Source organism: Chroicocephalus ridibundus, chromosome 10 (genome assembly GCF_963924245.1).
Source record: "Chroicocephalus ridibundus chromosome 10, bChrRid1.1, whole genome shotgun sequence".
Classification (NCBI taxonomy): Eukaryota; Metazoa; Chordata; class Aves; order Charadriiformes; family Laridae; genus Chroicocephalus; species Chroicocephalus ridibundus.
Genome location: NC_086293.1, coordinates 4,812,124 through 4,827,664, shown reverse-complemented (window position 1 = coordinate 4,827,664; position 15,541 = coordinate 4,812,124). Strand labels below are relative to the sequence as shown.

General features: G+C 42.0%; 1 protein-coding gene across 2 annotated transcripts in view; it reads right to left on the bottom strand.

Annotated features, from left to right (window-relative positions):
• Positions 1-5,109, bottom strand: part of IPPK (inositol-pentakisphosphate 2-kinase) — a 33,601-nt gene extending 28,492 nt beyond the window's left edge. For both annotated transcript variants that reach the window (XR_010072804.1, XM_063348109.1), the window contains exon 1: positions 4,919-5,109. Coding sequence is in view for 1 of the 2 variants with exons in the window: in XM_063348109.1 (XP_063204179.1) it covers positions 4,919-4,999 (81 nt within the window). In the remaining variant the exon portion in view is untranslated. The remainder of the gene's footprint in view (positions 1-4,918) is intronic.
• Positions 5,110-15,541: the final 10,432 nt, after the last annotated feature.

Here is a 15,541-nt window from a genome sequence, read left to right as displayed (position 1 = left end):
GTCTTTCTGCACACACTTTGCAGCCATCATAATGCAGCTGTCAACAGAAGCAGCTACAGATACAGCCAAATCAATGACTACCATTAAAACACAAGATACCCCTCCCTCCTAGCAACCTCTGCTCTCTGCAGTCCCCTACAAAGCCAGAACAAGGATCAGGAAGGATGCACGAGAAAGCAGCACTGTGACATGCTCCATCTTTACCCAGAACTCTCAAAGCAGGGGGGAACCAAACAGAAAAAAAAAAAAACAACTTCACAGAGAAGAGCCAGATATTATTCACCTACTACAGGCACCAACTTTGGGAATCTTCTGAGAGTCTGATTATCTGACTGGACTCCCTCACCCAGACTCCTTAGCTCTGCTTCATTTACCTTCTCCATCTACCCTCCCCCCCTTTTCTATTTCTTAAGTTCACATATGCTCCGGAGATGGTTTATGTATTTACTAATTAAGTCCATACTAAACCCCAAGGTTATCTCTTACACCTGCAAGTGCTCCAAGACAAGAATTAGATTACTACTAACAATCGAGGCATCTGAAGATACAAACCACAACCTTTTGCAAGCACAAACCAAGTTTCCTCTAGACCATCTCATCAAGTAAAAAGACAAGCTGGGAAAAAAAAACTCTCCATTTTTCTTGTACCACCTCCCACTAGTCACCCTGAAATGCAAGCTTAATGTTCAAACATATTTTAAAACAAAGCATTTGGTTACCGTAATATCCCAACATGCGAAAAATAAAAATAAGTAGAAATCAACTGCAGTGATGCACAGGAGGAACGGACATACTTTATCTCATAAAGCAAAAACCAGAGATTGCAAGTATATGTTTCAACAGTAAAAGGAAATACAAGTCATTGTTTCTAGAGTTGCTTATGCTACTTTCTACAAATATTTCCTGATGCCTTTTGAAACGGAGTGTTAAGTGTCTCTGTAAGGCCAAACTACTGATTAAAATGCAGAACTACAAATGAGGATTTCCAGCTCACTTCTGAAAAATTAGGTATCTCCACCGCAGAAAGAACTAATAGCTTACAAGAAGATAACTGTTCTAGAGCAGTTCCTCTGAACGCTCTCTACTGTAGAGAGGAGGAGGGAAGGCATGGTTCTAGAGGGAAGGCATGGTTCTAGAGCAGTTCTTCTGAACCCTCTCTACTGTAGAGAGGAGGACGGAAGGCATGGCTTAGACCTCTTTTTAAATCATAAGCCAAATTTGATGCCGAAGGAGGAACAGTGCAATAAAAACGCAGGGAGTAAGAATCATCCTTTCTAAACTGCCTGGCTGCCAGTGACAGTGCTTGGTTTGGGTTTTGTAGAGCTGTACCTGTACTGCAGCACCTTATGCATCTCTGAGACAGACAGACCATTCACTGTATGGTGTGATGGGTGGCAAGTAAGTTATTTGAAAAGGATACTATGATTCAATCAAATATTCAAAATTGCAACCAATGGACAAGGATCACACAGACACTGCCTGAATGAATTTGCAGTTTCTGTGTACTTCAGACTGATCTTTCTGGATGTCTCAAGCACTGTCTTCAGGAACCAAATGACGTTGCCAGTTGCATTTCTCACTGAAATCAATAAGGTAGAAAAGCTGTCTTTGTTTGTTATCTAGTAGAAGCATTTCAGCAGGCTGCAAGACTATACAAAGGCTTTTTGACCATAATTTTCTTTCAATTTGGATTAATTTAATCACAGCTGCAATCAAAAACAACAGGAAAAATTTTATCAACAGAGAAATTTGTACCATAATATTGTACGCCTTCCAGAATTTTAGATTCATTAGAACTGAAACTTTAAAAACCCATGAAAGCAGAAGTTTGAGTATGCAGCAAGCAAGCAAGCAGGTAAGTAGGCAGCTCCAGAGATAACAATGGTGACTGGAAATGCTCGGCAAGCATTCCATCTTTATTCATCAGATCACTTTCTAAATGCTGGAGAACTAATTAAAGTAACTCTGTAAAACTATCACTGTAAGAAGAGCCGTGATGACTAGAGCATGCCCTGCCTAAGTCCTCTCTTCTTAACTGCATGAATACGGAACAGAGATGCACTTGCAGTGATTTCAGCCACTCATTTCAGTGCGCTGTTCCACAGGCTGCAGGAGCGCAGGCACACGGGGAGACTCTTGCCACTATTGCAATCTGCAGGATTAATAACCAGTAAGAGGAAAGAGCACATCAAGCAGTACTTTACAACACTCCAACTGAAACAACAGAGCATGTTACACAGAATGCTCACATCCGACTGTCAGACAAACCTTTGTCTATGTGCCACCATTCAAAGGCACAGGAAAAAACGCTTGCATGTTGCCTGCATCTAGGGCTTATCAGCTCATCACTAGCAGAGCTATTTGTTGGGCATGTGACTTTTCTATGACCAAGTTTTTAATTTTGGTACTGTGCTAATTCTGGATTAACAGTGCATTACATTCACGTCTTAAAGGCAAAGATACAGGGAATGGAGCAAACCAAAGAAATAAGCATAGCCTTAAACACACGAGAGCAGCGTGAACTGACAATGCACACCTCCTTCCTCTGACTCTTCACCCTCAACCCAGCCACACTGCACAGAACCAAGAATGAGAGCGTCCATCCAGGCTGCCTGCGCACCCCAGCCCAAACACCCTGTGCTTCATATATGAACTCGCACAGTACCTGTTATCAGTGCTTCAAAGAGCGGTCCAGAGGGCAAGAGCTGAAACAAAACTCCCTGGATCCTACTTCATAAAGGGCAAAGCGGCCCATGTCCTCTTCTCCAGAAGGACGGGGATTAATCTTTTTGTTGCTATTTGTTTTTTAAAACTTTCAGATCTTCCAGAAGAAGCAAGGAAGAGAGGTTTGGACCTACAGAGGTAGGGACCAGCTTCCTCCCCACATTCTAAAATACCACTACACATCAAAAGGGAAAACACAGAAACAATGAGCACATACACGCGGTTCCACCCTGGCCTGTCACTTAAAACCCTGGCACTTTTGTCTGAACACCCATTCATGGATCTCTCGCCACAATCAAATTGCTGTCCCCCCCACTCGCGTTTATACACAAAAACCACGAACTGAAGGGATACAGAGTGAAGCAAGGGCAGTAAAATGAAATTCGCTTAGTTATGCTGCTGTTCTGTTCACACAAACCTGAGAATGACTGACATCAGATCACAAGAACGATGATTAATCATGCAAGTATGTCCTGTTTGTAAGAGGCACAAAGTAACAATTAGCATCTAAACAATATTTTACATGCTCCAATTTTACAAGTTTGACATCAGCAGACACAGAGCTCTAAGACGCAAGCTTTGCTTGTTCAAAGCTGTCTATAAAGGAAAAACCATATCTATTTTGCTTTTACTCTATATTAAAGTTTTAGCATCTTGTTAAAAAGAGAACTGACGCACTCAGCAACTATTCTGAATCTCTGGCAGACTTCCTCACTTTCCGCATGTTTAAAGATATCACAATTATATTGTTTCCAATCCATTACATATTATGATCCCTATAATGCAGTGACAGAATATTTTTTAAACTGTCTTTTTCAAAGCTAACATTTAGACAGGAAACAAAATCATGCATTTTTCTCTTGTATCAAAAATATATTTTAAAAAATATTTTATATAAAGAAAGAAGAAACGAGAGCCACAGAAGCGCCCCTCCTAAAGTCTGGAGAGCACCTTAACATTTCCAGCATTTTCTCAGACTTGCTATTTGTTAACGTTTTTTACATCTAGTTTGTACTTACAATCCAGAAAAGAGACATCAAAAGAATCCAGTATTTTCAGTCATTCATTTAGACATTATTAGAAAATAAAAATACGGTTTTCAGGATTCAGCTCTTGCCGTAGATTTTTTTTTTTCCCACATAAAGCCTACATTTTATCATTTTGGCTTTACGAGTTTTAGATCTGTGAAGCATCAAGAACATTCTGTGGCAAATCCATACTAGAACTTAAACTGAAATCCAAATAAATGTATAAGACAATAGCCACAAGTACTCTTTAGAAGAAGAATAAGCTCCTTCAGGGGACAGGTACATTTAAAATACAGATCCCAGCGTACTAAGTAAATAATACAGGTACAAACAGGGCAAAAACACAGTGACAGCAGTCAAATAAGCACATCACATGCTTTTTAAACTGACATGGGATCTGCTTGACTGGATTTACATTCATTTAATCGTTACTGCTCACCAAAGTACTGAATCTATTTTACCTTTTTTTTTTTCTTAATTTAAAACAAAACAAAACAAATCCAACCAAAAAAAAAAACAACCCAAAGGTCAGATCGAAGCAGGGAGGTGAAATGACCAGCCTGTTCACGGAGTCTATGGCCACGCCAGGATCCGACATTGTGTTCTGGAGTTCAGCACTGCACCAAGTGTTCAAACTCCCGTATCGAGAGAGACATAGCGACAAAAGGAAAAATGTTTCTTCTCCAAATTTCCTTTTGCTGTCACAGATACACACGCATTACGACAGAAACGGGAAATTTTTAGTGCTTTTCCTCACACCTCCCGTCCCCAGACGACAGCTGTCTACTCGTCACCTGCCTTCCCTCCCACTACTCCCGCGCCCGAACCCGCACCAGCCGTGAGGGAGAACCGCGGAGACCGCCCGCCCATCTCTCCCCGGGGACGGGCACGACTACCCGGCCGGCTGGAAGGGAACGTGACTTCGGGAGGGAGAGCGGCGGGCCCGGGCGGCCGCTCCCGCCGCGGGCGAGGCCCCAGCACCTGGGAAGCCCCGCCGGGGCCGGCCCGGCCCGGTCCGCCGGGGACCCCACTCCCGCCGGCCCGGCCTGAGGAGGCCCCGGCCCTGAGTGAGCGCACGGGCGGGCGGCGCCCCCTCACGCGGGCCCGGCGGGGCGGGGGAGGGGCACCCGCGCGCCGCCGGCCGTTCCCCCCCGCCCCATCTCCACCTGGCAGTGGGAGACGACGAGGCTCTGGTTGCCTTCCCCGTGGTACTTCCATTCATTCTCATCCATCTTCTCCACTTCCATGCCCTGCCCGGCCCGGCCCGCCGCTGCCGCCGCACCCTGTGGGGACGGTGCCTGCCGCCGGCCCCCGCCGCTATCACGCCTCCGCCATCGCGGCTGCGCGCGCCACGGGCCCCGCCGCAGGAAGTCCCGCCCTCCGCCCGCAGGGGCGGCGCCGCCGCGCGCGCGCCCGGCCGCCATCTTAGAGGCGGGCAGCGCCGCCCGCCGCCATCATTGAGCGGGGCAGGAGGTGAGTGGGGAAAGTGCCTTGTCCTGCCAGGCTAGTGTTAAGGTTACAGAAATTTTTTTTATATATATATATTATAAATAAATAAAAGAGCTGCAACTTTCACGTTTTCTCCTGCAGTCACTGTGTCTCCGAATAACTTTGTGCTTCAATAGCCCAGGTCTTCAGAATACCTGATTGAGATGTTAAAGCATAACTATGGAAAGATAGGTAATGTTTTTAAAAAAAGATTATTAAAACATTAAGCTGTTTTCCTCACCGTTATAGTTTCACACACATACATGAATATGCAACATACATAATGTGCAGTAAATTTAAGACAGCTTCTCAAAATACCCAAATTCCCTATCACAAATAGAGGATTAAATTTATAGAGCCCTCAACCCGGTCAATTTAATCACTACGAGTTTTGACTACAAACAGCAAAACTTATCCTTGAATTATCATCTTACAGTTACCATTAAGGGCTCCCTGAACCCCCCTGTTCTCTTCTCCTTTCTCCCTCACACAGCACCCCGTGGCAGCAGCCACACCAACACAGCGAGTTTTCTTCCGAATAATGAACGTTTGCATCATTTGGACAGTAGCCAAATTCGACTCTTACAGTCTTAAAAAAAAAAAAAAAGCCAAAGCAAAGAAAACAACACCTTTTTATTTTTAAAGGAGAGAGAAGATGCACCTAGAAGGCTGAAAATAAAACCTGCATAAATCTGCCAATGAGTCATTGATGCGTTTTTTTAAATGCATGTGGTGCTGTAACTTAAATCATTTATAATCTAATTTCACTTGAACTTTTCAAAAAAATGGGGATTAAATAATTTACACGTTCTTTTTCCCAAAATACTGATTGATAAGCACTTAACTTTTCCTTTTGGTTTAACATATATATGTGCCTACATGAAAAAGGAAATGTGGATCCCTGCTCCTTTGGACATTTAATAGAGTCAAAAATAATGACAAAGGGATGTTTAAAGTATGTTTCTGTCAGCTTCTTTGTTTGCAAAGTTTCTTTATGTTGTGTAACAACAAATGGGTGTATAAAACATACAATAATTTACCATACTATCCTGACTTACCACAAGTGTTATAAAGGAGTTCTACTCAGGACTGTGGGTAAGATTGTGATATTTATGATACTTGAATTAAAAATTAACTGTACTTCAGAGAAATGGTATGTGGACACTTACTAGGCTTACAATGAAAAATCCAAGCGCAAATAATATCAATATATTGTCTTGCAATGGCAGAACTAACCTGTCTCTATTTTAAAAGGAACTCTAGCAAGTTGATTCGTTTACTATTCTTTCATACTTCTGAAAAACGTATATCTACGGAGGAAAGAAATAAAGTAGAGGTTCTAAGTGCAAAGGTAAGCACTCTGACAACACCTGAGCTGCGGTGCAGCCCCTCTCTTGAGTAGGTCACTGCCCCTCTGGTGTTCCAAGGTGCAGAACTACTACTTGGGCACCGCTGAAAACACATTAGTAAGACTTGGAAGCTAGAGGGACAAAAGCCTATTAACGTATTATTTCTCTCTACATTATCAGTTTTTAAATATTACTCATTTCAGGTGTTACATACAGTGTGCTTGAACTCAAATACCTTCGGCTTTTGTGCCATTAATGACGTTGAAGTGTTCCTTAACTGGAATTCCTCTAACGTGGCTATGTCCTGTGGGGTAACTACAGCTTGCGTAGACATACCTGGGCTGGTTTTAATTAGCTACCATGAGGACTGCTAGCACAGAGCTCAGTGACCTTTAGATTCCATATGAGGATCTCAGTAGATGACCAGGTGTTCTGTGGTATTTTAGTACGTAAATAAGCTAGTTTAAAACCGCATCAGGAATGTGTAGGGTAATGACACCTTCAGTTCTAGAGCTCCCACTTCATCCCCTCACCATTTCTTTGTAGATTTCACGTGAAGGAGTCAGGAGAGCCCCACAGGCCCGAAATAAGTTTCTGCTTCTCTGGGTCCCGCACTGGGTGGCTATGCTTTATGTCACAACTCCCATTTCTTGGGACTCTTTAGTGTTGGGGATGCAAAAAGAAAAAAATTAAGGTAAATAATCTATAGATTTAAAATCAGTGGGTACACTATACCCATCTGTGCAGATATTCTCAAATAAAAGATAAAATGGCTCAAGATCACAGATCACATGACATTAAGAATAAGCTAGTAAAATACATAAGGCTATTGCCAAACAGATTTGCAACTAATAATGAGAAAATAGCCATCCTGTCTCTTTACATGAAGAAGACAAACAACAACAACAATAATAAACAATAATTAAAAAATCAGGCAAGTATTTCTTTTTAATATTCTGATGGCTATAAAAAGTTTGTTAAATCCAGATCTGAGGCAAAAATAGCCTTACCTGAGACTCATGATAAAATTGGATACTAATAATACACAGGTCTTGTAAGCTTACGAGAAGAATTTTTATGATAATAACTACATCTTTGTTCTCCACATTTCTAAAATGAAAGGCTTCTATAAAGGAGAGGGTATTTTGTTCTTTATGAAAAGAATAAGCATGACACTAAATACCCTATCCTGGAACCTAGGAATGCCTGCCTGGAGAAATTAGGTTTAAAAATCACAAATTTAAGGCAGCAAGTTGAAGAATATTGAATGGACATGATAGTATTACAATGAAATTGTGCCACAAAATGCTATTACTATTTTTCTTAAACTACTGTACCATTTTCAGTTTTCAAAAGATGCAATTGTGTTTAAATAAGACTATCTGACAGTTTTATGTTTTTATAGTACTCAGACCATTAAAAATGGAGTGTACTTATTTAACTCGCACCTCATTAAAATTTTAAAGCTTTGCCTTTTTTCTGTTATCAGGATGATACCAGCGTTCCATGCCATAGCTTTTTTTTGAATCCCTGGTTTATCTGTGTAGTTTCATACCCACACTAGAAATGCAGGAAATCTCATGCTCCAACTGTCATTTCACCCTCTCAGACTGACTGAGAAACACTGACCCAACGAAGGAAAAAGAGATTAGAGTAGGACTGGAGTGTGTTATTTAATGGATTTTTTAGAAAGCCTATGTGGTACTTTGAACCACAATAAAGTATTTTAGAAACTAAGCAAGTCAATGGCTTCAGGAATAGGACTGCAAGTAACGAGAAAGGCGACTTAAGGTCAATGAAGATAGAGCCACATATACATGGTTAACAGACAAGAGCTTGCACAAACTTACCCAGCCATCAATAACTGCAGATGTGAATAAACAGACATTACGCCTACTAAGAGATTTAATTGCTACATACAGTCTGATGAGGGAGGAAATGAAGTTACAAACACAGAGCATAAATAACAACTTCTCTGTACAGTATTTACAGCTCCAAAGAATTACCAAGACAGACAATATTTTTACAGATAGATAAGATCACTAAATAGTGTTTTCCATGCACAGGAGTCCTGAACATTTATTGAGAAAAAATACAACTAATTACTGGGGGGACGAGGGGCATGACCCAGAAAACCAACCAAAAGAGCGTCATGGTAAATTTTTAGGCCCAGTAAGAGAAATATGGAAAAGATGATCAAATTAGAAACTGTAGGAGGTCTTTAAAGCAGAATGTTATGGTGAAATCCTAGTAGCTTTGACAGGGTATTAAAGCAGAATGGAACAAGACCAACCCCATCTAAGCACCTCCTTAAAGTCTGTTCTTACAGCCTTTAATCCTGTGGGCAAGGAAGGAAAGATGAAGGGATAAAGAGCTTTTAGGTCTTGCTTTGTATTAAGTGACATACCAGCAACTGGAAACCAAAAAGCTCTTTCCATAAAGAGGTCAAAGCAAACTACCAGAGTAAACTCAGTAACCTGGTCAGAAGTCACATAGAAGCAATAATTCTGGCTGCTTTCAGGACAGGTTAACACTTCTTATTGCAGATACTTTACTGTTAATGTTATACTATTCACTCATGATCAAATACTCTCTTGCAACATATAACTGCCCCTGGGAAAACGCCTTATTGTCTGATATCACAAACATACCCTAACCTTGTGGTTAGTCCTTGGACTTGTTAATGGTAAAAGGAAAGCACATCTTAAACTTCTTTTTACACAAGCCCTATGTGACCATCTTTAAATAGGGAAGAGAACACGTGTATTAATCCGTGTCTTTCACCGTAACTGCCATCGTTTGGCAATACACTTCTGAAAAACCACGAAACCTTCTCATTTAAAACTTATAGTTCACCAAGTACAAGGTCTCCAGAAATAAATTACAAATTGACGTAAACTGGTCACACATTACATTTCAGTTTATAACCGGAAACACTGAACTGGATAACAATATCTGGGGATGGTAGCAGAAGTTTCTTTTGTATGCTTAATGAGAAATGCATATTTATGTTCCCGACAGCTATCAAATACTTTAAAAGTTGTAATTCCTTAAATTCGTACACACCATACTATTGACTGCAGTGCTAAGATTTTTGGAGTGATCTCTGAATTCAAATGGCAGCATACAAAATAAACGCTCCCTGGACCAGCTGCCTTTTAAGAACCCAGTTTACTGGAACCATCACAATCGAAATCAATAAACAGAACCTTTTTTTTCAAGAGACGTTTTCTCAAATTTTAAACCTCAAATTATTTGTCATCTCCAATACATAAACACAGGTATAACAGTTTCACAAGCAGAGAAGCCAATGTAAATACTATCCTATCTCAAAAGGGCAATCTTATTCTCCTTTTCAAATCTGGCCATAAATTCCTATGCCCTCTCTTCACGTTGCCCTCAGCATGTTTACACTCATGTGGCATGTTAGAGGAGATTACTCATCAAACAAATGGTCAGGTTTTCTCCAGGGTGGGGGGGGGGAGGGGGGAATTTTGCCCTTCTTCCCCCATCCCCCCCGTCCCGTGTACATTCTTTAGTTGACTCAGCAAACCAGTATGCCACATTGCATCGCCACACAGGTCCTCCAGCCATCGTTAAAGGAGAAAAAGAAGGAATGGGAACACAACCCAAAGCAGTAGGGAGTGCAGGATTAGCCCTTTTGTTGCTAGCTCATTCTCAAAACAGATTAAGCTGCTTATAAAACTGTACTTTTAGCTGCAGAACCTCCTAGCAGGATGAACACGTGGGGGCCCTTTCAAGGGAAGAAGAAAAAGCACAGAATGAACAGATATTTCTGGGTGTGCTCTGAAAAATCAGTAGAGAGCATATCACCAAAGAAACATTTTGGGAGAGAGAACTATATTATTCATTATAGTCCATGAACTGCCACTTACAGTTTGTTGGTTTTGTGTTGTTTTTTTTTTCTTCCCTAGAAAAAAAACACGTATTAGATTTCTGTCATCCCTTTACTGCTAGATCTACCCATGTTCTAAGAGACTTGAAATTACCTGCATTATCCAAGTATCAGTGATATAGCATGACACTAAACTATGCTTTATTGCTTTAAAATAGCTTTTTCAAAGGTGACAATCTGCAATTCTCTTGATTAAGGTGGACTGAAGTAGATATTTAACAAGTGATTGTGAGATCTTCCTGATCAAATGTTTGACAAAACCAAGTGTAAAACAATATCCATTGTAGCAAAAATCTTTATGAAAGTATCTCACATGGAACAAAAGCATAAACATGAATGACGAGTATACATCTCACACCTTGCCAATAGATTTCTAGAAAAAAAATAAATTACAGTTTCGTGGAAAAGAAGAACTATTCCTAACAGCGACAGAAAAATAAATATACCAAATGTATAGAAATGTTCTAGATCTCTCGAAGGCAAGCTTTTTGAGGAATTAAATTTAAGATGATTGAGCGAGTGTAAATTTTAGATCAAAGCCTACAGTTCTTAGAACAGAAGGCCCCTTCTAACACAAGGCTTGGCACCTTGGAAGGTACAAATCAACATGGCACAAATGTATAGATTCCAAAACTATACCTTGATGTTCTACTCGATGGCTGGTTTTGAACCTATTTACGAATCCATGATAATAAGTTAGAGTGCAAAAAAAGACACCTACAAAATCATATCTGGAGAGAGACATTTAATTACAATTAAAGATCAATGCCAAAAGATACACTTGTAGCTTCTAGAAACATAATTGTGAAATTCAGTAGAGAAATCCTGCTACCCAACACAAAACAAAGACAGCAGACAGACCAGAAATAATTTAAATTATAATATTTGTCCCCCAGCTAGAAATAAGTATCTGGAAAGAGAAGATAATCTGACAAAAGTAATGGACACAAAAGTTTTTTGTTTTTAAATATGATTCAGTTCATGAGGCTGCGGGAGCAGTATGTTTTACAAAGCAAATCTATCAACATCAGACAGAGAGCAAGAGAGAGGAAGTGATTCGTAAATCTCAGAACTACTGATTACAAGGCAGGCATATTTTTGATAAACAAAATGGGCTGCTGTTTTTCCATTTTCTCACTCTGCACTGCAAAAAGGAATTTAAATGCCATTCACATAATTGCTTGATCTATTTGACTTCTGGATGTGTCTGAAAAGCAGCACTGATAAAAATAAAAACTCTAAATTGCTCTTCCGAAAGAACCCAATAGATCAATATTAATATTTTGTCACGCAATTACAGAGGTTGTGTTGCCAACGGGATGTAATGGGAAACAGCCTCACCTGCTGGTTTGAGGAGATACTATCAGGTATCTATGCATAGTTTAATACTTCCTTTTTTGTTTGTTTCTTAGTTTTGGGTTTTTTTTCCCATCTCTCCAATTACGTCTCCCATACATCACACAGCAAGATCTACAGGATTGGAGTTTGGGGTTTTTTTGCTGTTGCGCTATATAGTATGCACACTCCTTGCATAATTCATTAAAAGGAGAAGCTCTGACCCTACTTTTTAGCTCCTGTTCATTCATATAGACAGACATGTCTAAAGAGATTGCTCAAAGACTTACCATTATTTAGTTTTCAGCTTCTTATAATTTTGCTGAAACTTCATAATGTTTTTATCAGGTATTCCACAGGACTATTTGTTTCAAACAGAAGTGTTTGAAGGAGATTTTTGCTATTTTTTTGTTTAAAAAGGTAATTTTAAAAACTTCTGAAAGAAGATTATTTAAAATATGCCGGCTTATCTCACTGAACATTGAATGTTTTATTCACTGAACAATCATGGGGAATTTAGTGGAAAACTGTATGGGATAACGGGTCACCCTGAAGTTAAGGATCTATCTTTTGCTGCCTTTTTAGTCTCAATAAGATTAAAAAAAAATTAAAAATATCTAAACTTCTGCTAATGTACACATGTAATATTAACGTTGACATGAGCTAACTTCTGAGCCACTGGCCTTGCGGTGCCAGTATACTTACAATATTCATTTAAAAAAAAAAAAAAAACAAGTACAACAACAACAACACCACCACCAAACACCCAGCTAATTACATATAGTCTTAAGATGTCCCCTACTTATCTGCTCTCAGAGATAAACTGCACTCAGGGTGCATCAACAGGCCGTGACAGCTCTTACACCCCCCCCACCCCCCAAAGTTTAGGTGCAGCTCTGATACAGCACAGCTGTGCGACTGTGGATCTGGCAGATCAGCCTGATGAGGTACAGCTGGGAGAAGCCCCACTTGGACCTCTGCTGCTGGCTCAGGTCCATGCCCCTGCTCCCAGCCAGGGAGCAAGCGAGAGCGGCTGCTTGGCAAAGGCAGGCTGGCCAGGAGCCGGGGTGACAGCAAGGCACAGCATTAAGGGGTGCAGTCCTGCTGCACCTGAGGAAGAAACACAGAGCAGGTCTGGTGACAGCGACCGGGGTGGCCCAGACTGGCAACCGCCAGGCCATCTGTAGTGACGAGGCAGTCCAAGGTCAGGGAATTAAGTCACCAACACAAGGCACAAGTGTACCTACAACCACACAGAATGGTTTGGGTTGGAAGGGACCTTAAAGACCATCTAGTTCCAAGCCCCCCGCCCTGGGCAGGGACACCTCCCACTAGACCAAGTTGCTCAGAGTCCCATCCAGCCCGGCCTTGAACACCTCCAGGGATGGGGCATCCACAACCTCCCTGGGCAACCTGTTCCACCGCCTCACCACCCTCACAGGGAGAATTTCTTCCTAATATCCAACCTGAATCTACCCTCTTTCAGTTTGAAACCCTCACCCCTCGTCCTGTCATTACACCCCCTGATCCAGAGTCCCTCCCCAGCTTTCCTGTAGGCCCCCTTTAGGTACTGGAAGGCTGCCATAAGGTCTCCACGGAGCCTTCTCTTCTCCAGGCTGAACAACCCCAACTCTCTCGGCCTGCCCTCATAGCAGAGGTGCTCCAGCCCTCTGATCATCTTCGTGGCCCTCTGCTGGACCAATCCATCATGTCTCTCCACTCCCTTCCTTCCTTGTTTCCAAACTGGTCATTATCTTTATTGCTGTTGTGTCTTACGCACAGGTTTCCTTACTTGCCAAAGCCAAGAGATCATATGCGTAAGTATTTTCCGCATTCCTGTGTGGTCTGTTAGCCTCATATTCCCTCAGGACACTGGTCTAAAGCTAATATACTTTCCAAACAAATAATTTAGTTTTGACGAAATTAAAGCTACAACAACTCTGTCATTATTCTATTACCTTGATTGCAGAAAATATTTTGAAGAATGTGGGTCACTCCTGTTACTTAAATTACCTTGGCGTTACAGTTCCATACTTCCTTTAGACAAGACCGATCTCATTCATTTTGAAAGGGCTTATCAGTTCCAGTTCCCATCCAGACCAGAAAGCCCTGCATTCACTTGGCACTTCTGAAAGTCAGGCCACTATTTCATTGTCTATGCTCAGACGGGGGACCTTACATGCACAGGAAGAGGTTAAAAGTAGATGGAAATAAACAAGAGAAAAAACTTAAAATAGGAATAAACATCAAGAATCAGGAAGGCCTACCACGCCTCAAGGGTGAAAACTACACACTCAGCTCCCTCTCTGAAATGCTTATACACCAATGCACGCAGCATGGGGAATAAGCAGGAAGAGCTGGAGATCTGTGTGCGGTCACAGGACCATGATCTCATTGCAATTATTGAGACATGGTGGGACAGCTCACATGACTGGAACGCTGTCATGGATGGCTATGTCCTTTTCAGGGAAGACAGGCCAGCGAGGCAAGACGGTGGAGTTGCACTTTATGTGAGAGAGCTTCTGGAATGTATTGAGCTCTCCCTGGGGGTGGATGAAGAGACAGTTGAGAGCTTGTGGGTAAGGATTAAGGGGCAGGCTAATATTAGAGACACTGTTGTGGGTGTTTATTACAGGCCACCTGATCAGGATGGGGAAGCTGATGAGGCTGTCTACAGACAGATGAAAGTAGCCTCGAAATCGCAGGCCTTGGTTCTCACGGGGGACTTCAATCACCCTGATACCTGCTGGGAAAGCTACACAGCCAGGTATGTACAGCCCAGGAGGCTCCTCCAGTGTATTGATGACAACTTTTTGATTCAGGTGGTGCAGGAGCCAACAAGGAGAGGACCACTACTGGACCTGGTACTGACAAACACAGAGGAACTGGTGAAGGACATTAAGGTTGGGGGCAGCCTTGGCTGTAGTGATCACAAGAAGATAGAGTTCAGGATCATGGGTAGTATGCACAAAACAACAAGTAGGATTGCAGCCTTGGACTTCAGGAGGGCTAACTTTGACCTCTTCAAGAAACTGCTTGGAGAGATCCCGTGGGCTAGGGCTCTGGAAGGTAGGGGGCTCTAGAGAGCTGGTTGATATTCAAATTCCACTTTCTCCAAGCTCAAGATTGGTGAATCCCTAAGAGCAAGAAGTCAGGCAAGGGAAGCAGGAGACCTGCATGGTTGAGTAGGGAGCTTCTGAAAAAGCTCAAGTGGAAGAAGGAGGTTTACGGCACATGGACTGGGGAAGATTACAAGAATGCTGTCAGAGTATGCAGGGATAAAACAAGGAAAGCCAAGGCCTCCTTGGAATTAAACCTGGCAAGGGATGTCAAGGTCAACAGGAAGGGTTTCCTCAAGTATATCGGAGGCAAAAGGAAAACTAGGGAAAATGCGGGCCCACTGCTGAATGAGACAGGAGCCATGGTGACAGAGGATGCAGAGAAGGCAGAGTTACTGAATGCCACCTTTGCTTTGGTTTTTACTGCTCAGGCCAGCCCTCATGAGTCCCAGCCTTTGAAGGTAACAGGGAAAGTCTGGACGACAGAAGACTTCCCCTTGGTTGAGCAGGATCAAGTTAGAGACCAGCTAACTAAACTGGATATCTACAAGTCCATGGGTCCTGACAGGATGCACCCGAGAGTGCTGAGGGAGCTGGCAGAAGTCATTGCTGGGCCGCTCTCCATCATCTGTGAAAGGTCCT